The sequence below is a fragment of the Tiliqua scincoides genome, chromosome 7 (assembly GCF_035046505.1).
Source record: "Tiliqua scincoides isolate rTilSci1 chromosome 7, rTilSci1.hap2, whole genome shotgun sequence".
NCBI classification, from domain to species: Eukaryota; Metazoa; Chordata; class Lepidosauria; order Squamata; family Scincidae; genus Tiliqua; species Tiliqua scincoides.
The window spans coordinates 31,274,899-31,300,025 of record NC_089827.1 but is presented as its reverse complement, the minus strand read 5'-3'; the positions used below and the strand labels follow the sequence as shown (position 1 = coordinate 31,300,025).

Below are 25,127 nucleotides of genomic sequence, written 5' to 3'. Positions count from 1 at the left end.
TCCATCTGAATTTCCATTAACGTTGCCTCTGTGTTATGCTGATTTTCTTCTATCTCTGGTATTTTATCTTGATTTTTTCTTATCTTTTTTCCCAGTTTCTCAATCTTTTGTTTATTTTCTTCTGATCTAATTTTCACATCCATCAGTTGTCCAGTAAGTTCATCTAATTGTTTAGTTAAAGCATCTACGCTGGCTTGGGTCTGTCCAGATTGGTTCATTTGTTGCCAACATTGCCATTGCCAACCGTTTTTCCATGTTATCTTGTATAGTCTGTTTCCAATCTTTCCCTTTCGATTCCTCTAGACCAGGGGTTGGCAACCTTAAACACTCAAAGAGCCATTTGGACCCGTTTTCCGGAGGGAAAAAAACCTTGGGAGCCACAAAACCCTTTTGACATCTAAAATGAAGATAACACTGCATATATAGTTTTTTTTTTTTTACCCTTATGCTCTTATAGGTCCCATTTTTATAATGTAGCCCCCTCTTGTAGCTGTTCTGTTCTGAAACCTTTATTGGCATGTCAACATGGTTTGCAATTAAAATTTGCAATTGACACAGCAATTTGCATAACAAACTGGACAATTAAAAGCAGGATATCAAGTTATTTAAATTCTGATGTTACTTTAAGAATCTCAGATAGATAACCAGCCACAGCTGCAGTCAGAAACACAAACATCACTCATGAACTTGGAAAGAGTAATATCAGAAGGGGTAAGATCAGAGGAAATCCAAGAAGTAAGGTAATGGTTACGAATATCAAGGTGTACTGGACAAAAAAAGAGAATGTGAGACAAAAAATCAGGAGACTCGTGACAGAAGGGACAGAGCCTTTTCTCCCGTGGAATATTAAAAAAGCGGCCAGAATGGACTGCCAAAGGGAAAATGTTAAAACGAGCTAATATAAAGGCTCGTCTATGTAACGGGTTGGTTAATGTATAGAAATAATTAGGGGCATGATCGAAAGATGGGGCCAAACCAAAAGAAAGAGGAGAACAAGTAGGATTAAGGTTATTACTTAGATAATTGAATTCGGATGATAAAAGCTTGCCTTTTATCAATGAATATTCTTTAGAAAGACTCATATCTGCCAGGGATTCTAATGGAAGATCAAGAGAAGCAAGTTTGTTGTCTATCAAACGAAACCAAGAAAAAAAATAAGAGTCTCTTAACAAATCGTATAAAAGGGACCCAGAATGAGAATTTAAACACAGTTTAAGCCAAAATTTAAAAGTAACCAGGCTGTGGTTGTTGGAAGACGTATACCTAATTCTAAAATAATTGTGGAAACACGAATTGAATTTGGGATCCCTAGAATTCTACGAAAAAAAGATGCTTCAATCTGATCGATATCCTTGTTGATTACTTTAATCCATATTGGGGCACCGTAAAACAAATGGGAGAGAATTTTAGACTGAAAAACCTGAATAGCAGCAGGGACATACTGGTTACCTTCATTATAAAAAAATTTTGAAATTGCTTTGAGTTGGGGAGAGAGAGACGAAGTGATAGCTTTCTTATGAAAAGACCAGGAGAGTTTATAATGAAATATAAGACCCAAATATTTATAAGACTGGACTTGTTTGTATATATTAGGGCCTATCGTCCATGTTATAGGAGACCAAGTGCGAGAAAATACCATAATTTGGGTCTTGTTTGAATTAATTGTTAGATCATTTAGTTTACAATACTCCTGAAATGTAGCTAAGATGCAGTTAAGTCCAGATTTAGTTAGAGATAATAATACTGCATCGTCTGCATATAAAAGAGTAGAAACAGGGACCCCATTTAAAACCGGAGTAGAATGAATAGAAGAAGAAAGAAAAGGTAAATCAGATAAAAATAAATTAAATAATAAAGGAGCAAGGATACATCCCTGACGGACACCATTGTGAATAGGGAATCTGTCAGTGAGAGTATTGGAATTTGGTATCCTAACCTGACAAAAATTCTGGGAGTGTAATTGACGGAGCAAAAATAACAAACGCAGGTCTATTCCCCATTTAAGTAATTTGGACCATAGAAGGGCTCTATTTACAGAATCAAAGGCCCCTTGGAGATCAACAAATGCAGCATATAGATTAGCTTTATTGTAAATAAAATACTTCTCTGCTAAATAAGTCAATGTAAAAATATGATCAAGGGTAGAAGCTCCTGCCCGAAAACCAATCTGTTCCTTTCCGGGGAGATTTTTAGAAATTGCCCAGGAAGAGAGTTTTGTTAAAAGGTACTTTGAGTACAATTTCCCAATATTTGATAATAAACTGATTGGGCGATAATTTGAAGGTAATGAAGGGTCACCTTTTTTATAAACTGGAATAAGAATAGATGTCAACCAGGCATCAGGAAAACAACCAGTGGCATTAACCAAGGTAAAAAAAGATGCAAGTGGTTCCGCCCACCATTTGGGATTACTGGTCAAGGTCTCATTCAGAATGTTATCGGGCCCAGGAGCTTTACCAGGTTTTAAAGAAAGAATTAACTCATATATTTCATTAGGGGAAACTGGAGGCCACTCCAAAAGATCCTGTGGAATATTACTGGAAGGTTGTACTGGGGACAAAGATGAAAATTTTTTTGAAAAAAGTCAACCCAAGTGACTGCAGAAATAGGTGGAAGCAAATTTGGGATTAAACGAGATGATCTGGAAACTAAAGACCAAAAGGCCTTTTGATTATGGGAAATAATTGCAGAGTATAATTGATCCCACATACGCAGGGCATACTGATGTCTTTTCTCGTCAAATAAATCAAGGCATGCTCTGCGTAAATAAAAATAGTCTCTTAAAAGTGATGGAATTGGATGAGAACGAATGGAAAAAAAAAGGGAGCGTATTTGTTTTTTTAATTTCCAACAGTCAGCATCATACCAAGACTTGTGGTTAAAAGAAGCCCTTGGTGGCTGAGAGGAACTCGAGGAGCTAAGAAGATTAACTAGAGAATCAGTTAAAGAATTGTAGTCTCTTATAGCTGAAGATGAAGAAGAAGGAAAAAGAAGGTTGCTGATAAGAACAGCAGTCTCCGAGTGACAAGTCCACTGGGAGAAAGCTTGCTGTGAAATAGAAGACCATTTATAAGATCGACTGGGGTTAGAAGAAAGTGAAGAAAAGTGGGAAACATCATGGGGAAAAGAAAATGTTAATAAAAGTGGAAGATGATCTCCTTCAGAACGATGGCCCACTAAGAAGTCAGATAGAAATGGTAAGAGATCAGGGGAAACAAGGGCATAGTCAATAACACTCGGGCCTCTCACTGAAAAATGGGTAAACTCTCCTGGGATATCGTTACCTCTAGAGCCATTTAATACAACTGCATTAGCAGAAGCACATAAATCAATAAAGGAAGCAGCATAACTATTAAAGGTTGAATCTTTGGAAACCCTTGGAAAATAAAACCAAGGAGGAATTTGGTCATCTGTAACCCAATTCATATGTTGGACTAGCGCAGTATTACTGGGGCCTATTCTAGTGTTGAGGTCCCCTGTTATTACCAACAAGCAGAAGGAAAAGCTTTTAAATTTTCTTCTATAAGTTTTTCAAAAGATTCCCATAAATTGGAGGGAGTAATAGCTGCAGGGGGAATATACACATTAAACAACAAAATTTTAAAACTATTAATCTGCAAAAGAAAAATTTGAAAATATAAGGATTGAATCGGGATATGGGTAAAGGAAAAAGGCAATGATAGCTTTACAAAACAACAAAGTCCAACACGTGGACGTCCCAAAATATTGTTTTTAAAAGCAGGTAAATGGTAGGGAATGTAGCCAGAAATGGTCGGGGGAGACAAAGACCATGTCTCCTGTAATAAAATTAAATCAAAAGTTTTCAGATAATGGATAAAATCTTTATCTGAAGCTTTTCTGGACCACCCCGAAATGTTCCATGAGATCAAGGAAATAGTCATAGCATTTTGCGAAAGGGGGGAACAATAATTAGTTAGTCAACAGGGGAAAGGAAGAGCAGTATGATTATTAGAGGAAGCTTGAGGGGTATGAGATACCTCTGGCTGAGTTGTAAATGAAATAAGGGAATGGTTCTGGGTGTCTAAAGGGGGTCCAGATGTAAATTTATTAGTCACATTGTTTTGCATACTAGAACCAATAAAATCAAAATTTAAAGGCGGGGGATATTGAGAGGTAGCATCGATTAAACGAAAAGAGTCAGATAAAGAACTTTTCTTAATAATACAAGTAGGGAAAAGGGATGTTTGTGGAAGAGGCATAGGATTAGGGTTAGAGGGGACAACTGGGGGAGATAAAACATCGTTTGGAATCAAAGTATCAGTAGGGATTTCTAAATTCAACATAATAGGCATAGGAGAAGGCTGACTAAAACAAGGCTCAATCGACTCTGCAGAAAAATTTGACAACAATTTTTTCTTTTGTGAAGATACACTTTCTGGATTAGCAGCCTCCAGAGGACGAGGGAGGGGAGATAATTTAGAAGCAGACAAGGAACAATCCAAAAGGGAAATAGGAGAGGGACCATTCTTTGCCAGGCAGGGAGGCCATACTGACACAGGAACGTCCATGTTTCCTCCTTGGAGAAAAGTTTTAGATGGAACAAGTTTAGTTATGATAGTATCACGAAAATAGCAATGGGCAAATATGCCTACTTTCTGGAGAGATCTGGTGGTGGCAAATAAAAGTCTTGGAATATATGAAGAACGAAATTCCAGGAGGAGACGAGAAGGGCGACGAACAGAGGATAGATGGACTAAATTCCGTAAATCCACCTTAAAAACAGGAATGTTAAGTAAGGTGGCTAGATGTCTTCTGGCCAAATGAATTTTAGACCAGTCTGGGTGTCTCCTGGGAGCCAGATGATCGAAGAATAGCACAGCTGCAGAGGCTTGATAAACGAGCTGGCTTGGATGTTCCATCGAGATTGCAGAGTCGAGCTTAGTATGAGATGTTGAGGTTAAAGTAGGATGTCTCATCTCCGTTGCAGATTGAGAAAAAATATTAACAAAAAAGTTTGATAGCTTAGAAATTATTTGGTGTTGCTCCTTTAAGAGGCTCAATATATGGGAAATCTGAGAAAATATAGATGATACCGTCTGGGCCGTCAGTTGAGAGTATTCCTTAAGCTTCATAAGTAATTCACAAGGCTTTCCATCAACCGTTTGTACACTCCCCTCAATCTGAGATGACTGCTGAGTTTCCAGCAGAGGTTGTTCTTTCGAAGGGGCAGACATAGGCTGGAAACACTCTTGCAGAGACGACTGGCTCAGAGAAAGCTCTTTAGAAGTAGAATTGGAGGAGGACAGAAACTTCTCTAATTTAGTTTGTTTCAGAGAAGGTAATAATGACTCAAGGTCAGGACTTGGCGGAGAAAGAGCTCTTTTACGCCTCATTTGGGAAGATAGATTAGCCGTAGTTATAAATACAATTGAGCTCTGCACAAGGAAATGGCGGCCAAAAAACTGCAACTGACGATAAGCAATCTCAAGGTCGAGGCATTTTAAACTTAGGCACTTGAAGTCTGAAAAAGCAGAAAAATGCTGGGGAAAAGTTCCTTAGTTCATGAGCAATCAAAAAGGAGATAGAAAACTCTCTAATTTGACAGGAAAAATTAAAACAAAGTACAGTTACCGGAGCTCCAAATTCCAGCGTCCTGTGGCTTGGACTCTCCCACGTGACCGCCCCCCTCTTGTAGCTTTTAGTTAGTTTTGTCATACATTCTTGTCCTGTGTTTTCAGATGCCTGGTCCTCTATGGTGTTTTGCCTGATTCCAAGGCCATTCTCTGCCTGGAGAATTATGCCCACTTTAAGCAAATTAGCTCCCCTTCTTTCCCCCAACAAATGACCCTGGTTCTGCCCTGCAGTCCTGCTGGACCCCACCTCCAGGGTAGTTCGCCTGTTCAACCTGCAGAGGTCCTCTCTCCTGCCAGCAGCCTCCCACCACTACAGTAGACCCTGGGTTGTCAGCAGGTCTTGGGCACAGTAGCCACACTTCAAACTCCAGTGTCTCTAGCAGTCCATTAGTCACAAAGTCAGTCAGAGTATCCAGGGCAGAGTCCAAGGTCAGATTCCAAAGTAAGTCAGAGTATCCAAGTCAATAAGCCCAGTCAGTCAGTCAGTCTCCTCTCTTCTCTTCTCTACAACCCACACCCCCCTTCCTGCCTCAGGTGCTCATTATATCCCTGAGGGCCCTATTGCCTTCAAGTGGCTGCAGCTGTGCAGTACACTCTGCTGGATGCCCGGGCCTTACCCTTAAAGGGGCCACTGCTGACACCACATCTACCTCCACACCAGATCCGTGATTCCAATACATATGGCGGTTATGACATCTGCTGATCTTACATGGATACTAAAGAACTGCCCCCACCTTCCAGAGGCACCCTGCTGGAAGGAAAAAAGGACACAGACTCCAGAGGTGGGGAAGAGAAGAAGCCAGAGCTGGGGGGGGAAGGTGGGGGGGGCAGCCACAGGCCAGCTTTTGCCCTGCCTGCCTGCCTGCCCTCCCTCCCTCCCTCACTCAGGCTACAACCCTCTCCACACTATCCTGGGAGTAAGCCCCATTGACTACAATGGGACTTCTGAGCAGACAAGTTGGTTGGAGTTCTCAGGTTGCAGTCCTCTCCACACTTTCCTGGGAGGAAGCCTCACTGACTACTTGTGAGTAGACCTGCATTGGAGGGGGCTGAGGCTACAGCCCTCCACACCTTCCTGGGAGTAGCCCAGGGACTACAGGGGGGCTTGCTTGAGAACAGACCTGCCGGGCGCGGGCTCCCACTCACCCGTCCTTGCGCTTGGCCTTGAGCCAGGCTCCAAGGCTGCAATCCCAGGCACCCTTTCCTGAGGGTAAGCCTCATCCGCTGTAATGGGGCTTACAACTGAGTAGACATGCATAGGAGCAGGCTCCAATGCTGCAATCCCAGGCACCCTTTCCTGGGAGTAAGCCTCATCTGCTGTAATGGGGCTTACAACTGAGTAGACACACAGGATGTCTCCTCTGCTGTGGAGGAAAAGCCTCTCCTTGCACTGAGTGGGGACCTGCTCAGGGAAAGGCAGCCCGCCTTGCAAGGCGCTCGCAATGGCTGAGGTGGAGGGCGTCCTGCTGGAGAGTTGGGGAAGGGAAAAACAGGGAGCTTAAACCTGCAGAGTGGGCAAAATTGAAAAGGGAAACCAATGCGGGGCAGGTGGGGGTGAAGGGAGAGGAGGGCAGTGAGCTCAGGGGGTGGAGGGAAGCAGCCTGCCCTCCCAACACAGGTGCCTCCTGTCACCCCCTTTGCCACTTTCACCGGAGGAGGAGCCGGAGCCGCAGCAGACAGCTGAAAGAGCCGCATGCGACCCCAGAGCCGCGGGTTGCCAACCCCTGCTCTAGACTCAGACACTGGTGAGCTTCAGACTTTCCCTGTTTTTACCTGCCATCTTCGTTCTTCCTTCCTTTTGCTTGCAATGTTCTTTAAAACCACTAGATGTCCTCAGCGTATTATCTTTTTTGTTCCACTTATAAACACAAATCCAGTTCTTGCAATGTCTTTTTAAATCCACTAGATGTCGCTGGTGCACTGTTCTTGTGCTGGTGCAAGAATGTCAACACATCCAGCCGCTCTTTCAGGCAATCCCAAACAATAATATCAAGCCAAAGCAATAAATGCTCCAATACACAAATTTTTTCCAAGGACAGTTAATTTGTAATCCACCGAAATTCAAAGTTGTAATTATATTTTCATATATCCATAACAAACTTGGTAAAACTCTTCTATGATTTCTCCTCACACCGATAAACAGCTGAGGGGGGAAAACCTTCCCCCCCTCTTCTTCTCACGGCAAAAAAAACCCAGCCAAGTCAGGCAATTAAATTACTCGGTCCATGCCAGGCATACACAAATGGAATAACCCTTACTTAAGTCTTTCAACGTCTTTCCCTGCTGGGGCCTTCAGCTTGATTCAGCATGAATTCTTCACCATTGCTGCCAAGATGGTGGAATCTCCTGGGAAAGCCCCCCTGGCCAGGCCTTATCTCCTCAGGGATCATGCCATCACATGGAGGAATTTGTCTCTCCTGACAAACAATCCTCGTGTCTCCTCAGATCTGCAGTTTTTGGGGAAAAACAGAGTGCCTTTCAAGAGCTCAAGAAAGGCATGTCTGCTCAGCTGCTGGCTGGCCCCTCTCCCCCCAACCTTTACAGTCATTCCAGGGTACCCAGCAATCTGAACTAGAGAGTAAAATGTACAGTTAGGGACTTCCAGGCCAGACAAGAAGCAGAAATGGGTTCACATGTGATCATGCCAATTACCAGAGAAAATAAAAAATGTGGCATTTTAATTTGGGGGTATGAAAGATAACTTCATACCACAGGTTGAGCAGCTTTCTTCTGAAAACCAGGCAGGGGTGCTTGCAGAGTTGTTTCAAGAACTTTTTGCAACCCATCAAAAATTGGCTTATGACCCACTGATGGGTCCCAAACCACAGTTTGGAAAACACTGTGCTAAAGCAGAGATGACAGCCCTGGGAAGATTTTGATCTTGTCTTCTGCTAAAGGGCAGCTTGGAGGAGGAGGAATGTTGTTTTGGGAGCTAGAAAAGTTTTGTTCCACCCCCCTTTTCCCAGTGATCATTGTCAGCATTTTTAGAGAAATAGTGGTGTATTTCTGTGATGGGGAAGAGGAAGTGGTGAGGAATCAAGGGGTTTGCATGCATGTATGTAATCAAGGGGTATGTGTGCGTGGAGAGGAGTTGAGGGGTGCATATGTGTATGTTCATAATGTCCTCTAAGAATGTTAGCTGACAAAGCATTGAGCATTTTCCCCCTTGTTTTGCATCCCCAAGTCTTGATATTTCTAATGTTGGTGTGAGTGGTTGGTACCAACATAGTACAGTGCTCATTGTACTATGAGAGAAAGGAGTGCTTATTAAAGATGTTTGCAGATTACTGGATACAGTTCTGTGCTTCATGTGGTTCCCTTCCTAGATTTGTTTTGCACAGAGTAACTTGTGCTCTCCAAGGAGCAGAAAGTGACATTTTAGCTTTATAGTAGCCTATCTGGTAGACTGAGAGAATGAACTTTCCTGCCACTTAGTCTGAGCATGTGCGTTAACCTGCATTTTAAATATCCAAAACTCAGTGCATCTACCCATGTTTGTGTTTTAAGTTTTCCAAGTTGAGATCATTTATTTGTGAGATTTTTGTCTGCAGCCTTGGGTGGTAACTAAACCCAGCAGAGTTTAGTTGAATAGTTAAAGTGTTTTTAATCAATTACTATAACTTGAAAGTGGTTCCTGATCAGTCAGACAAAACATTTATAATGTTTAATACATACTGATAAAAATTGCAGGTAGGAGGCAGCAGCATTGAAAAGGCGTTTCTCAGAATGCCTCTTGCACAGGGGGAACCTAATTCTACACAGTGTTGTTTCTAAAGTAGGGCAGGTACGACATGTATCCTGGGCACCTCTTGAAGGGGGGCACCGCTGAGCAGTTTTTATTAAAGTGGAGGCTATTGTTGAACCTTAAAAGAAAGGGGATGTCTGCTAGATGGTGAGGCCAATGAAACATGAGATGATTTGGAGCAGGGCAGTTGGTTCGCAATGATTGCAAGGCTACTGCCTTGCCAGGAGAGGAGAATGTAGAACTGATGTTCTCAGGTGAGGGGGACCTGTTAGTGACATTAACATTGCACAGTGTCACACGACATAAGTGCCCTGAGTGCCGCAGCCTCTAACTATGCCGCTGACTCTAAAACAGTGCATAGTGGAATTTTGGAAACTAACCTGGTGCTGTGAACTTCCTTTTGTGTCTCTCTTTAGGAATATTTTAGTGGACAAGCCCAACGATCAATCTTCACGCTGGTCTTCTGAAAGCAACTACCCTCCCCAGGTAAATGTTTCAGTTTTACTTTGGTATTTGGAACTTCCTAACTGCTGTCCTGGCCAACAAAATTACCTTCACTGTTATTAATCTTGCTGAATCTGTATTGTTAGACCATTCTTTCTGGAATGGCTTTCAGTGGCTAGGATTAAGTTGATGTTAGTATGTAAATTGTGAAGGGGTATCATTTATACCTGTATTATAATTGGGTTTTGCTACAGAATAGTTCTGAAATCCTGGGTATGGAGAGGTTATGAATGAACTCTGAGATTGCTTATATATTTACATTGTATTCTCCCTTCCTTTGGGTTGCATGATCAGGCAGGTGTACATAGGCCCCTTCCCTTTATATTCAACAGCCTTTTTGTGTGGACCTAAGAGAGAATGACTGGCCTAGTGTTTCCCAGGAAGCTGTGTGTTTAATTGAGGGTTAAACCTGGTCTCCCAGATCTACTGTAGATACTTATCTATAAGGCGAGAAATTTCTGCCAATAAATCAAGCTTAGATAATTGCCTCGCCTTACCTTTGAGGTCCCTCAGGGGTTAGGCAAATGTCAGCAAGCAAGAGGACAAATGCAGAGATATTTAGAGGACTATTTCTCACCAAAGCAGTAAGGCTAGAAGCTGCAGCCAAAGTTAACCTTTTATTTTCCTCCTGAGAAAAAAGGAAGCCAGAGCTGAAGGCTTCCATTGAAATCAAGCAAGCCTCAGTCTCTTTAGCAGACTCTTCTGTAGCCTCCTTCCATTTTTGAAATGTTTGGCAGATGTCTAGTTTTTTTTTAACACCAGGATGTAATTTTTGTTTCTGTCTAAATCAAAGTCCCAGGCTACAATTCAGAGCACCACTATTTAAGAATAACACTCATGGGAAGCAATGAATTTACTTCTGAGTAAATAAGGTTGTAACTATGTGTAGCTGCACTTGCTCACAGTCATTCCTTGTTGCTTGTCTCTTCGCTGTGAATTGAATAGCATACTCCCAGTTTTGTGTTATTTGTTGTATGTTATGTGTAGAATCTCTGGCTTAACACAACAGGTACGTTAAAGAAGAATTTGGTTAATGGTTCTACTGGTATGTTGCTTACAGTGCACTTACTCTGATAGTGTTTACAAAAAGGTTGTGAAGACCAGAATTTTAAAAGTTAATGAATAAAAATGTATCTTAGGATCTTTTACTATGTTTTTAATAGAGATTGTACAGTTCTTAGGTAACAATTACTGGTAGGTTATTTATCAGGATCTGGCTTCTGGTGAAATCAGATAAAACTATATTTAGACACCCCCCCCCATAAGTTTAATCCCCCCCCAAACTTATCTGAGGGTCATAGAAAATTCCATGGTTTTGGTCTCAAACCCTGCCCTCAACTTATCTGTGAGATCGCCTTATACTCAGGTGTAGGTGGCAAGTTCAACACTTTTACCTGCTGTACTCTTGTGGGGCTACTAGGTGGGGGAAGGGATCACTCCTGTTAAAGAAGTTCTCTAAAAAGAGGGCAGAAATTTTAAAATGAGAATGCATCATGGATACTTGGTGCTCTGTGACCCTGTACAACCATGACAAAGGAGCAACATTTCTTCACAATGGAATTCCCCCCTGTGAGCTTTGTATGTTGTAGGAGATGGGGTGGTTCTGAAGGGTTAGAGAAGACCTGAGACATCCTGAGTGTTGCAGAAGATGAGGTATCTGTGGAAATGTAACCTAAGCCCCCTGCAGAGAAACATGTGAAACCTAATGATGGTTAAGAAATCATGGGTGGCTAAAGCACTCCGTGCTTTTAAGGAATGTGTGTGAGCATTTTTGGCACCTTAGAATTTTTGCAGTTGTCCATGCATCAGTTACTGCTGCTTCCCATTAAACCTTTTCTAGGAATAGAGGTAGGAATGGTGATAGGATAGAGACAGCCATGTATGTCTCTTGCAGAGCTGTCGGGTCAGTACACAAAGCCTCCACCCAAAATTACTTCTGGCTACTACTCTGACTCTGCTTTTCAAGCCCTGCTCAATTCAAGTCATGGTATCCGAAGCAATTTTGGGTGGAGTCAGACTCTGCAGCCCTGGTCTCTGGCTATTTCACATGCAGCTCTGCTGTATTCGAGGTAATGAAAGGGCTAGGAGTTTTTTCCTACTTTGCCTGTAAAGAACCAATGCACTTCTAGAACATAAGAGCAACCCTACTGGATTAGGCCATAGGCCCATCTAGTCCAGCTTCCTATATTTTACAGTGGCCCACCAAATTCCCCAGGGGGCACGCAAGACAACAAGAGACCTGCATCCTGGTGCCCGCCCTTGCATCTGGCATTCTGACATACCCCATTTCTAAAATCAGGAGGTTGCTACACATCATGGTTTGTAACCTGTGATGGATTTTTCTTTCAGAAATTTGTCCAATCCTCTTTTAAAGGCATCTAGGCCAGATGCCACCACCACATTCTGTGGCAAGAAGTTCCACAGGCTAACTACACGCTAGTAAAGAAATATTTTCTTCTGTCTGTCCTAACTCTTCCAACACTAAATTTTAGCAGATGTCCCCTGGTTCTGGTGTTGTGTGACAGTCTAAAGAGCATCTCTGTGTCCACTCTGTCCTTCCCATGCATAATTTTTTATGTCTCTATCATGTCCCCCCTCTGGTCTTTTCTAGGCTGAAGAGGCCGAAACGCTGTAGCTTTCCTTATGAGGAAGGTGCCCCAGCCCAGTAATCATTTTAGTCACTCTCTTTTGCATTTTTCCATTTCCACTATGTTCTTTTTGAGATGTGGCGACCAGAACTGGATGCATTACTCTAGGTATGACCTTACCATCAGTTTGTGTAACGGCATTATAATATTAGCAGTTTTATTCTCAATGCCTTTTTTAATGATCCCAAGCTTAGAATTGGCCTACTTCACCACCACCGCACATTGTGTCAACACTTTCATTGAACTGTCCACAACCACTCCCAGATCTCTCTCTTGATCTGTCAGAGAGCTCAGAACCCATTAGCCCAGGGGTGCTCACACTTTTTTGGCTTGAGAGCTACTTTGAAACCCAGCAAGGCCCGGAGATCTACCAGAGTTTTTTTACAATGTTCGCGCCATCATAACATATAACATTTATGCGTACAATGTATGTTGGTGATTAGACCGTTACAATGTTGAAGGAGGCAGTTGAGGAGAAGAGGGAAACAGGAGGAGGGAGAGGGAGTTGGCGGGCTTGGGGGGTGGACAGGAGTGTTGCTGGGGGGGATGCATGCAACATTCTGCTGCAGGTCCTACTTGCACATCAGCTAACAAAGAATGTCGTATTAGTGTCAGGACTAACGTTTCGCAGTAAGCCCCATTGCACACAGTGATGCTTACTTCCTGAGACCAAGGGCTGCAAACCTTTCCACATCTTCCTGGGAGTAAACCCCATTGACTATAATGGTGCTTACTTATGAGTAGACGTGCCTAGGATGGGGCTCTAGATGTCCTTAATCACCTGCCAGCCAAGGGACACCTCCTGAAAGGTACCCCATCACTAGCACCTCACCTGGTTGCTGTGATCCTTTCCACACTTTCCTGGGAGTAAGCCCCATTGACTGTGATGCTGCTGGCTTCTGAGTAGACGTGCCTAGGATGGGGCTGTGGAAGCCCTGCGTGGCCTGCCAGCCGAGGGACCCTTCCGGAAAGGTCCACCGGCACATCATCTCCAGGGCGCACCTGGGAGCCAGCCAGGCTGCATATCAGGGGCCGGACGTGGCAGCGGGAAGGCAGGAGGACAGGCTGGCTGCTGCTGCTGGTGCCATCGCCCCCTCCCTGCGCAGCAGGTGGCACGCACGTCCCCGTGCTGCGGGAGGTGAAGCTCCAGCGCTGGAGCGCCGCCTCCTGCCTGCGCCGCTGCGCAGGAGGGGACCACCAGCCAGCCAACCAGGCAAGCAGTCCCCAGCCGGCCTCCCCCGCATCTCCCGCGCGGCTCCTCCCTTGGCAAGGCGGTGCTGCTGCTGCTGGCGGTGCTGGCAGGGCACGGACTGGGCTCCTCGGCTGCTGGGTTCGGGGCTGCCGCAGCTGTGGGAGACCGACGCGCGCCCTGGAAGCGGCCGCGGGAGCACCCCTCTGGGCGGCGACAGGGCGCAGCGGGCAGCAGGAGGCGGGGGGGCTGTGTGCTGTTCTCCGCTGTGGCTCGGCCTCCCCCCCATGCGCCCAGGCAGCAGGGGGCAGCGGCAGCTGCCTGGGCATCCCCGGGGCGCGCTGCCCAAGCACTGCCACTGAAGGGGGGGAAGGCAGGCAGGCAGGCAGGCGCCTGCTCTCGCCCCCTGGGTGCCTCGCCGCTCAGCCCCCGCCCGCCTGCACTAGCTGCTCCTCCTGCAGCCTTTCCCTGCTGCTGCTCAAGCCCCCCCACTTCACAATCTCCCCCGAGATTGTGGAATCTGCCCGAGGTCTTCTGCCGTGAAGACAGATGCAAAGAACTCATTTAATTTCTCTGCCATCTCTAAGTCTCCTTTTATCTCCCCTTTTCCTCCCTCACCATCCAGAGGGCCAACCGCTTCTCTGGCAGGTTTCCTGCTTCTAACATATTTGAAGGAGCTTTTATTATTCCCCTTAATGTTGCTGGCCATGCGTTCCTCATAGTCTCTCTTGGCCTCCCGTATCACCTTCTTACATTTCTTTTGCCACAGGTTATGTTGCTTTTTATTCTCCTCATTAGGGCAAGATTTCCATTTACGGAAGGCAGCTTCTTTGCCTTTTATAGCCTCTCTAACCTTGCTTGTTAGCCATGCGGGAACCCTCCTGGACTTAGTTGATTCCTTCTTCTTTTGTAGTATACACTTCTGCTGGACCTCTATTACTGTTGTTTCTAAACAGCTTTCATGCACTCTGGAGAGATTGATCTCTTTTTACCTTCACTTTCAACCTCCTTCTAACCAGCCTCGTCATTTGAGGGAAGTCCGCTCATTGGAAGTCAAGAGTTTTTGTGGCAGATTTGCCTGGTGGTACTCTTTCCCCCGACGTGCATGTCGAAACGGATTGCAGCTTGGTCACTGTTCCCCAATGGCTCAGTAACATTGACATCACTAACCAAGTCCTGAGTACTGCACAATATTAAATCCAGAGTCACCTGTCCTCTGTCCTGTCCTAAACCTTTCCCCCAGGAGTCAGTTTAAAAACTACTCAGCCACCTTTATAATGTTATGCGCCAGCAGTCTGGTTCAAGTGGAGCCCATCCCTCTTGTTTAGGCCCTGCTTGTCCCAAAACATTCCCCAGTGACTAACTAATCTACCCCCCCGCGCCACCGTCTCATCCAAGCATTGAGACCCCTGATCTGCACCTGCCTAGCTGGCCCTGCACGTGGAACAGGTAGCACTTCTGAGAATGCTACCTTTGGGGTCCTGGCTTTCAGTTTCCTACCTAATAGCCTAAATTTGACCTCCAGGACCTCTCGCCTACACTTCTCCACGTCTTTGGTGCAAACATGCACCGCAACCACTATCTACTCCCCAGTACTCTCTTCCAACATATCTAGAGGTTGGATGTTCCTAGTGTGTGTGGTACTTAAAAAATGCATCTTTGGCTTATTGAAAAAAACAAAACAACAAAAAGCAACTACATCGTCTAAAAATAGCACACTAGTCATATTCTATGCTGCTTCAATATATTTACTCAATGATCTTTATTAGTTCCTTTTGGCAGGAATTCTCTGCTGTTCAGCAATGTGATGATGGTGTTTTGAGAGAGTGTTACACAAATTTGCATGAGTACAGAAATCTAGAGCACTTAAGTGAATTTTGAACTTAGTTCCATCAGGTGCTCTTCAGGCATCTGGGAGCCAGTTGGTCAATGGCATTATTTTGTAAATGTTTTTGTGGCTAATTTTAGGCTAATTTTGGCAAAAAGACTGTCTGTTTGAGAGGTAGTACTTCCCCACTTGCAGGGCTTCTCTTGAGGTGTTCATCTTCCTTTGTGATGCAATGCGCTCGCTTGATCCAGTTAACATTTGTAAGATGTAGTATATTTTTTGAAGGAGAACTTGGTATGATGAGCTTTGGTTCATGTTCTGAACAAATATTTTTTATTTGCTTGTGTCAAATATTGATTTGGCTGCTCACAATTGTATGTCCACACAGGTCCATTTCAGACATTGTTTTTGTGCAACTTGTATCTTACCAGCACAGCTTAAAAAAGCTTTACACCATGTGGCTTTACACCATGTGGAACCTAGAGAAAGTTGCATTATTACAATTTTACAAATACATGTTTACAAATACATGTTGGTTATGATGTTACATAACCAACATCATAAACCATAGCCAGAAAATTTCAATCACAAAAGGATTTTGATAAAAATATCCACACAGAAATGCCCCAAAATGTGTCAGTTATACATGTAATACACTCCTCATCAAGTTTAGCTGCCTTTAGTTTGTTCTTGGTGTACTCTTGATTCCAAAACTGGGGTTGCTGCCTGGATAGGTGTGGGAAGACTCTCCTCTTTGTTTTACTAGCATGAGAGAAATGATGTAGAACAGAACTTTCATACCAAGTCAAGGTATTCTCCTTACTGGAAGTTTAAAACAAACCAAACGTGCTGGGTGCTCTGGCGTAGTTAAATGATGAACACAAAGCAAGAACAAAACTCCACATCTGTTCATTTTTTTCTTTCCTAGTATCTGATCTTGAAACTTGAAAGACCTGCCATAGTCGAGAGTATCACATTTGGAAAATATGAGAAGACCCATGTCTGTAATTTAAAGAAGTTTAAAGTTTTTGGTGGGATGAATGAAGAAAACATGACAGATCTATTATCTAGGTAAGAAGTGCATTTTTTGTCTCTGGAGATGTTCTTTTTCTCTTTCATTGCAGAATTGATGCTAGAGATGCTCCTACCTACCTCCTGATCATTTTCATTGTCTTTTGAAATCCGTTGTCTAATATCCTTGTTAAGATGAGGTAACCAGGTATAAAAAGATGGGCTTTTCCCTGGTGAAGTCACATTTCCATCTCCTGGGGTTGGAATTTCATTGCATCTCTCTTTCCTGTTTAGCATGGAAAGAGCCGTTTAGCCATCCCTTTCGCCTGGCTTGTGCTTCCATCTTTTCTCCTGCAACTAGCAGTGAGAATGGCACCATTTACATTCCCAGATTGATTGTGGGTGAAAGTGAACCAAACATATGCTGAGTTGGAAGAAAGGCCCTTTTGTTTTAGACAGGAAAGGCTCTGGTTTATCCATGCTGCTATCCTGGTTCTGGAGAAGGAGCTTAGTCCATCAATACTCCTACCTGCTCACTATTTTTCAGGCCTCTTACGCATCAAGACCAAATCTTACTCAGATCATAGCTTCTTGACTGATTACACACAGGTAGTCCCTGACTTACATACGGGTTCTGTTCCAGACATTTGTCTGGAAGTTGGAACAGCGCAATCATGCAGACATGAAAGCAAAAGGCCAGACAAACCACATGTGTATGAAAGTGCACACCTGGCTGCCTGTAACTCAGGATTACTTCAGGACTATCTATGCAGTCAATCAAAAAGGTGGTTGCTTATTTCAGATATACATCTGGGTGTCATGTTTTCCAGCTCCTGCTCGCACTTCAGCTCCTGTCCTTTGTGGCTCACTTCTCAGCTCACTTTTCACCCCCATTTCCTTTCCTGCTTAGTTTCCGTGCTGTCTCTATCAAGGCACCTTTGTTTTTGTTCAAACATCTGTATGTTGTCTTTTCATTAAAAAATAATCCCCCAAAGTAACTTGAAAATAATAAAACATCATCCAAATACAAAGCATAAAATCACAGTAGCCAAATGGGATTGTCAATCAATATACAGCATTCTCAAAAACTGAAGAATAGAAACTAACTTTCCCCTCAAAAGCTTAACATAAGAACATAAGAACAGCCCCACTGGATCAGGCCATAGGCCCATCTAGTCCAGCTTCCTGTATCTCACAGCGGCCCACCAAATGCCCCAGGGAGCACACCAGATAACAAGAGACCTCATCCTGGTGCCCTCCCCTACATCTGGCATTCTGACTTAACCCATTCCTAAAATCAGGAGGTTGCGCATACCCATCATGGCTTGTACCCCATAATGGATTTTTCCTCCAGAAACTCGTCCAATCCCCTTTTAAAGGCGTCTAGGCTAGACGCCAGCACCACATCCTGTGGCAAGGAGTTCCACAGACCAACCACGCGCTGAGTAAAGAAATATTTTCTTTTGTCTGTCCTAACCCGCCCAACACTCAATTTTAGTGGATGTCCCCTGGTTCTGGTATTATGTGAGAGTGTAAAGAGCATCTCCCTATCCACTCTGTCCATCCCCTGCATAATTTTGTATGTCTCAATCATGTCCCCCCTCAAGCGTCTCTTTTCTAGGCTGAAGAGGCCCAAACGCCGTAGCCTTTCCTCATAAGGAAGGTGTCCCAGCCCCGTAATCATCTTAGTCGCTCTCTTTTGCACCTTTTCCATTTCCACTATGTCTTTTTTGAGATGCGGCGACCAGAACTGGACACAATACTCCAGGTGTGGCCTTACCATAGATTTGTACAACGGCATTATAATACTAACCGTTTTGTTCTCAATACCCTTCCTAATGATCCCAAGCATAGAATTGGCCTTCTTCACTGCTGCCGCACATTGGGTCGACACTTTCATCGACCTGTCCACCACCACCCCAAGATCTCTCTCCTGATCTGTCACAGACAGCTCAGAACCCATCAGCCTATATCTAAAGTTTTGATTTTTTGCCCCAATGTGCATGACTTTACACTTACTGACATTGAAGCGCATCTGCCATTTTGCTGCCCATTCTGCCAGTCTGGAGAGATCCTTCTGGAGCTCCTCACAATCACTTCTGGTCTTTACCACTCGGAAAAGTTTGGTGTCGTCTGCAAACTTAGCCACTTCACTGCTCAACCCTGTCTCCAGGTCATTTATGAAGAGGTTGAAAAGCACCGGTCCCAGGACAGATCCTTGGGGCACACCGCTTTTCACCTCTCTCCATTGTGAAAATTGCCCATTGACACCCACTCTCTGCTTCCTGGCCTCCAACCAGTTCTCAATCCACGAGAGGACCTGTCCTCTAATTCCCTGACTGTGGAGTTTTTTCAGTAGCCTTTGGTGAGGGACCGTGTCAAACGCCTTCTGAAAGTCCAGATATATAATGTCCAGATATATAAAGCTTGATGGAAAGTAATAAGTCTGCCTGTAGAGACTTATTTTTTAATACTTTTTATTATTTATACTTATTTTTTATACTATTGTTATTTATAAGACTGCTGTTAGCAGTCTTGAGCTGCCCATCTGGACTTGGAAAGGTAGTACAAAAATTCTTAAAATATGTGACTGTCTTCTGTAGTCAGATCATTGGACTATTTAACTTGGTATAGTACATCAGCAGTATGTATAGTATAGATAGGCAGTGACTTTCAAGGTTTTTAAGCAGAGCTATTTCCCAGCCTTGCTTGGAGATGGCAGAGATTGAACTTGGGATTCTCTGCATGCAAAACTTGTGAACTACCACTGATTTCTGACCCATCCATGTACTAGCATATCTCAGTTTATCTACTTAACACGTTTTGTCACTTCTAGTTCTTGTAACTTAACCCCAAAAAATCTTTGGTATAATTTAATAACCTTGTTGTGTTTCTCCACAGCGGCTTAAAGAATGACTATAATAAAGAAACGTTCACCTTGAAGCATAAAATTGATGAGCAGATGTTTCCTTGTCGATTTATTAAGATAGGTAAATATAGTTGTAGCATTTGTCTGATCATGCCTGTCTATTCATGCTTGCAATGACCTTCTATTTGGAAAGCCCTTTTTATTTCATCATTTCTTTAGACTGATTAACTAGTGAGTGTATTGTGAAGAAATAAACCCTTTTGGAACTTTGAGGCTTTAGGACTGTAATGTGCTTTGGCTTCAGATTATCTTGAAGGGTTGAAGGCTATTACTGCAGAACATGGCAAATTGACCTCTTTCTGGGAATAAATTTTACTGGTGTTATGGGATCTGTGCTGGCTTTACAAAGTCTGATGCAGTTTGAAAGAACCATTTCCTCACTGCACACTCACAAACAGTTTATGACCCTAATGTTCATGGATTGCCCTTCCATTCCTGTGACATAGTTAAGAGCATCAGGTTGACAATTCGAAGTGAGAATCTTTACTGTTGGGATTATTTGTAGGCCTTGATATCCAACCAAAAAATCTCAAAGTGTGTGCAGAGCACTTGTCCTTCACTTTTGAGTAGTAACTGCAGCCACACTGTGGTTCCCAGGTCTGAAGGTATGGCTTGCAGTCATAAGAACATGAGACCAAAGGTGCGTTTAGTCCAGCTTCCTCAGTCTCACAGTAGCATACTTTGAAGACTACAGTGAATAGCTCATAGGACTGTTCAAAGAGGTATAACTTGGTAGAAAATGGGGAACTACCAGGCCTGTGAGATGCTAAGTTGCTGATAGGGAATATGAAGTTCTTTTCTTGATGGTAGTTATGAAGTTGATTCTATAAACCTTTGGTTCTCAAATGTTTTAGCACCAGGACCCAATTTTTAGAATGAAAATCTGTTGAGACCCGCCAGAAGTGACATCATTAAGCAGGAAAGTTGTTAACACCTCCATACAACAAAATCAAGTCAAATTAAGTTAATTAAAAGTTTACAGCGAGTTTTAAAATGTATTTAAAATAAACAACCCTCCAAAGCTGTTGCTCATCTGTTAAAAAAAAAAAATTCTCTAAAGGTACCAAAAGCTGCAATTCTGTCCACACTTTCCTGTGAATAATGGGAGTAAGCCCCATTGACTGCCATTGTTAAAAGTACATACACAGTAACCTGTTAAAAGTACATATCTGTAACATTTCCCCAAATGCATTCACATACCATGGGTAGCATCAAGTCCAATATATTAAAAATAAAATACACATTGGAATGAATGAATGGGAACCCACCTGAAATTGGTTCGCGACCCACGTAGTGTGTCCCGATCTACAGTTTGAGAGACACTGCTATAGAATTTGACTGTATTCAACACAGTCTCCCAGAGTTTTGCCCAGGTAGAGTGCAGTGGAGTTTCTTCATTGTTACCTGTCTTCCTCTGGGAGGCAGAGGTTAGCAGAGGAAACACACACAGTTGTTTTAGTTACATGTGCTTAGACTTCAAGTCAAGTCAAGTCAACCTTTATTAGGCATAAACATTTGGTAGGTGAAGACTCTGTACGGAAACCGTAGAGAGAATATAAACCTAAGTAGTACACAAATATATCTTACAACAAACTCTTTGCAGCTAAACTATGAAAAGTCTAAAATTGTGGTATTTGGGAACTCATGGAAACCACAATCTTGGCTTTTCAGTGGAAAATTAATTCAGCAGGTCAAGGAATTCCAGTACCTTGGTCTTCGATTTCATTACAAGCATTCCTGGTCCTCTCATTGATCAATTGCAATTAATTCATCCAAACCAGTGGTTCAAGCCATAACTTGCTTTTTCTTCTCCTGGGGCAACCGGTTTGTACCAGCTGCTTTGCAAGCTTTTAATGCTAAAGTCATTCCACAAATTTTATATGGCATCCCAGTATGGATGCCGGCATTAAATAACACAATTGAAGGGTTCAATCCAAATTTCTTTACAAAATTCTCGGCTTACCGCATTGCGTTCCCTACTCAGCACTCTGCCTGGAATCAGGTCAACACAGACTGGAGTTACATGCCTGGTCCAGTTTTTTAAAATACTGGGCCAAAGTCTTTTTCAGGGCTGATCACGACTTGCTGCTAAAGGGGCTGTTGACTGATCCAACGTTAACCCCTTGCCTAGTACTATTTCATAAAAAAACTCAACAGATGGGCCTTGAGGTCTACAAGGAGCTCCCTCTCCAGAGGTTATCACCAGACTTGTGAAAACCAGACTATATGATATAGAAAGGCAAGAGATTCTAAGTGCAGCACAGAAAAATGTTCCCCTCTGAGTTTTCATCTTAGACTTCAAGTGACGTTCTCTTCCTTCCCTCTTTCTCCTCTTTGAAACTTTTCATGAGATGATTCCCTTTTCCCCTTCAATGACTGTGTAAATTAACGATATTTGATGATTATCAGTATTTTTAAGAAAACACGAGTGGAGTTCTCTCTAGATATCACTTAAAGCAGCGTTTCCCAAACTGTGAGTTGCAACCCGCCAGTGGGTCCCGACTTGATTGTTGGGTGGGTGGTGAAACTGACAAGCTGAAGACTGATAAGGAAAATGTATTGAGTTCTATGGAAAGTGAAACTGAGTTGCACTTGTGTGTTTACTTGCAAGCAGGTGACCATGATCCAGTCCACTTTGAAAGGCAGGCTGAGAGGAACACAACACCACCAGAATGGTCCTGACTTGATGAACCTAAAAAACACTCAGGAAGAAAGCCACCCCTCCACCATGCTGATAAGGAAAATGTATTGTATTGGAAAGCAAAACAGAACCTCAAATGTGTGTTTACTCACGAGTAGGCAAGTGTCAGAATGGTCCCCATCCAATGAACTTGGAGCTCAACGAGCCCTCCAGAAGGCTCCCCCATCACAGTAAAAAAAATAAAAACTGAAACTTGAGCAGCTGGTATGGTGAAACTTTTGTTTTAGTCTTTTATAGCTAGGAGGGTCCTAATAGTGTCATTTTAAAAAGTGGGTCCTGGTGCTGAAAGTTTTAGGAACCACTGATTTAGTATTAAATCAGTATGCATTTGGACCTAGTTCTCATGGACAGTGGGCGAGAAGGCAATTCCTTACATATTTTGCTGAATAAGTCCCATTTTCAAATGTTGCACCTCTTCCCTCTCCGTCCTAGGATTCTTGATTAAGCCCAGGGTTATTTAAAAAATGGGTGCGACTTTTGTAAGCAAGCCGAATTTCCTATGATATTGCTGCTAACTCAGATTTTATTTAAACTTGAAAGCAAGGGGCAGGATTCCCAAGTTGAATAAGGATAACTTTTAACTTCTTGCTGATGTCTTTTGTGGCACTTAGATTTGGTGGAAAGCATGGTTTATTCTAGTCTGATGTCTGGATATTATGTTGCAGTATGGGCCTATGTTCATAGGCCAGTTCTATCTGATTGACGGGAAAGGAACAGAAACATAATCTGGGCCTGTGGGCATTGGGCTTTGCATGCATAATTCTGGAAACATGCTGTGAGGTATATGGATGTTGGGTGGGTGGGGTCTGGGCTGGCATAGCCTTGACAAACACATCTGCATAGGGCTGTTGTCTCCTCATTATGGTATTTCGGAATCAGAGTTCCAACTTGGACTTTTTCAAGCACTTGCTGTTTCCCTGGGCATCCTGCACAGGAGATTTTAAAACATGCCTTGCACAGTGTCCCACTTGTTACAAGAATGAATACTGAAGTTGCCTTCATTAGTTTTTGCTTTGGGCTTCAAGAGATGGCAAGCAGGCTGCTGATGATTTTTGAAAACATGAAACAAGGAAGGATCAGGGTTTAATTGGGAATGTTGGCTACCAATTTAGTATCCTTTACACCTTCGGTTTTCGAACTCTCTGGGAGTTTGAAAACTGCAGTAAGTGCTTGCAGGGGAGGGGAGGGAGGCAGCAGGGGTGGGGGGAAGGCAGCAACGCAATCCCGAGGATCGTGTCACTAAGGGGGGCTGCAGGGATTGGGTTGCACTCACCAGTCCCTGCAGCAGCTGTCCTGCGGTACAGGAAGCCCTGTGCGAGAGTATGCAATGCTCCCCAAGCTTCTAAAAGTGAAAGTGGAGCGATCACACTCTACTTCTGGTTTTGCGGAGGAGGAGCACCATCGCTCCACTTTCACTTTTAGAAGCCTGGGGAGCCCTGCAGATGCTTGCGCAGGCCTCCCCGCACCCCAGGACAGCTGCTGCAGGAACTGGTGAATGCATCCCAGTTCGTGCAGCCCCATTAACTGCAGCCTCCACAGGCCTCAGAAAGGCTCTTGAGGTTCTACAAGGGCACTTCTGGTTTTTGGCTGAAAATCAGAAGTGCTATTCTAGGATTTTGTGAGGCTACCAAAAAGGGTAGAAACCAAACTTCTGGTTTCGGCTTCTGGTGCTTTTGGAGGGCCTCAGAAAGGCCCCCCAAAAGCATCGGAAGATGAAACTGGAAGTTGTCTTCTGGGGGCCTCAGAAAAGGCCTTTGGAGGTCCTAGAGGAGCACTTCCATTATTTGCCTGAAAACCGGATGTGCCCTTCTAGGACGTCTGGAGGCTCTTTTGAGGCCCTCAAAACAGCTCCAGATACGACCAGAGCAAGGCTCCGGTTGCATTCGGACTCAGTGGACTGAAATCTGCATGATTTGATGCATGTGGCATCCATGAGGGGTCCAGGAATGGAACGCTTGTGGATAACAAGGGTCCACCTGTAGTGTCTATGGCAGCAGAGAGGAGTGCTTGGTCATGGGGAAGAACATTCTAAAATTTTGATGGTAGATAAGTGTGTGCACTGAAGATTAGGGGGTCAGTGGAGAGAAATGTCATCCAAGACTGAAAATATCCAAGTTATTTGCTGTGGTACTGAAGGTGTTCTAAGTCAATGACATTCACAGAACAGCCTGCTACAAATGGTTTACGTGTGGTGTGTGGGCTGCACTGAGAACACAACTTGTAAGCAGTAGTTGATTTGTGTTTGTACAGCTCTAGTTCCATGCTGTTAGTTTAGATAGAATATTCAGAGGAATTTTCAGCAGACATGCTGTGTCACATAAGTGTGTGTATATTTGGGCACAATAAAGACAGTGTGACTGATGGTTGAAAATGTTTTGGGTTTTACATTTATTTATAGTAATAGTAAAAGAAAAACAAACTACATTAATACAAAAAATACATAAAATACAAAAATAGGAAAGAAAAATAAAAAGAGGGGGGAAAACTGCAGTCTTAGAGATATTCTATGACTGAAAATGTTTCAAAAGTGTGATGGCAACTGTGGGAATTTCTTTTACAGAAGGAAATGCCCCTTTCCTTAGCTGCTTGCTGTGGGCAATAGGTTCATCTTCATCAACTTTGCTTAATAGCCAGTCAGTTCTGTGCAGCTCAAAAGGTTGCTTTAATTCCAGGGCTTGCTGGTCTGGAAATACAGATTACTGCACTTGTATTCGGTTTCTCTTGAAACTGATGTGTCTCACTGCTATCTGGGCAAAGAGGTGCCTTTTGAAGTGATGGTTCTCTTATATTTAGCAGTTGTCCGTTTCTCCCAGCATAATATTTCTCCCTATGACTGTTGCTGGTATTTCCTTGTGACTTTTTAAAATTTTCTGCTTCTTTTGGGTCAGGGAATGATTTTTCTCTGTTTTTTTTTAATGTAAACACTCAATTCCTTTGTCAAAAAGCAGTATGAAAATGTTGTTAGTGTTAAGGGCCAC

The 25,127-nt window shown here is 43.4% G+C and overlaps 1 protein-coding gene across 2 annotated transcripts in view; it reads left to right on the top strand.

The window, feature by feature from the left end:
* The window catches only part of MKLN1 (muskelin 1), a 163,680-nt gene that overhangs the window by 5,900 nt on the left and 132,653 nt on the right, over positions 1-25,127 (top strand). The window contains exons 2-4 of one of the 2 annotated variants that reach the window (XM_066634642.1): positions 9,756-9,825; positions 16,437-16,579; positions 19,421-19,509. In XM_066634642.1, coding sequence (XP_066490739.1) covers positions 9,756-9,825; positions 16,437-16,579; positions 19,421-19,509 — 302 coding nt within the window. The remainder of the gene's footprint in view (positions 1-9,755; positions 9,826-16,436; positions 16,580-19,420; positions 19,510-25,127) is intronic. The other variant, XM_066634643.1, reaches the window with a different exon arrangement.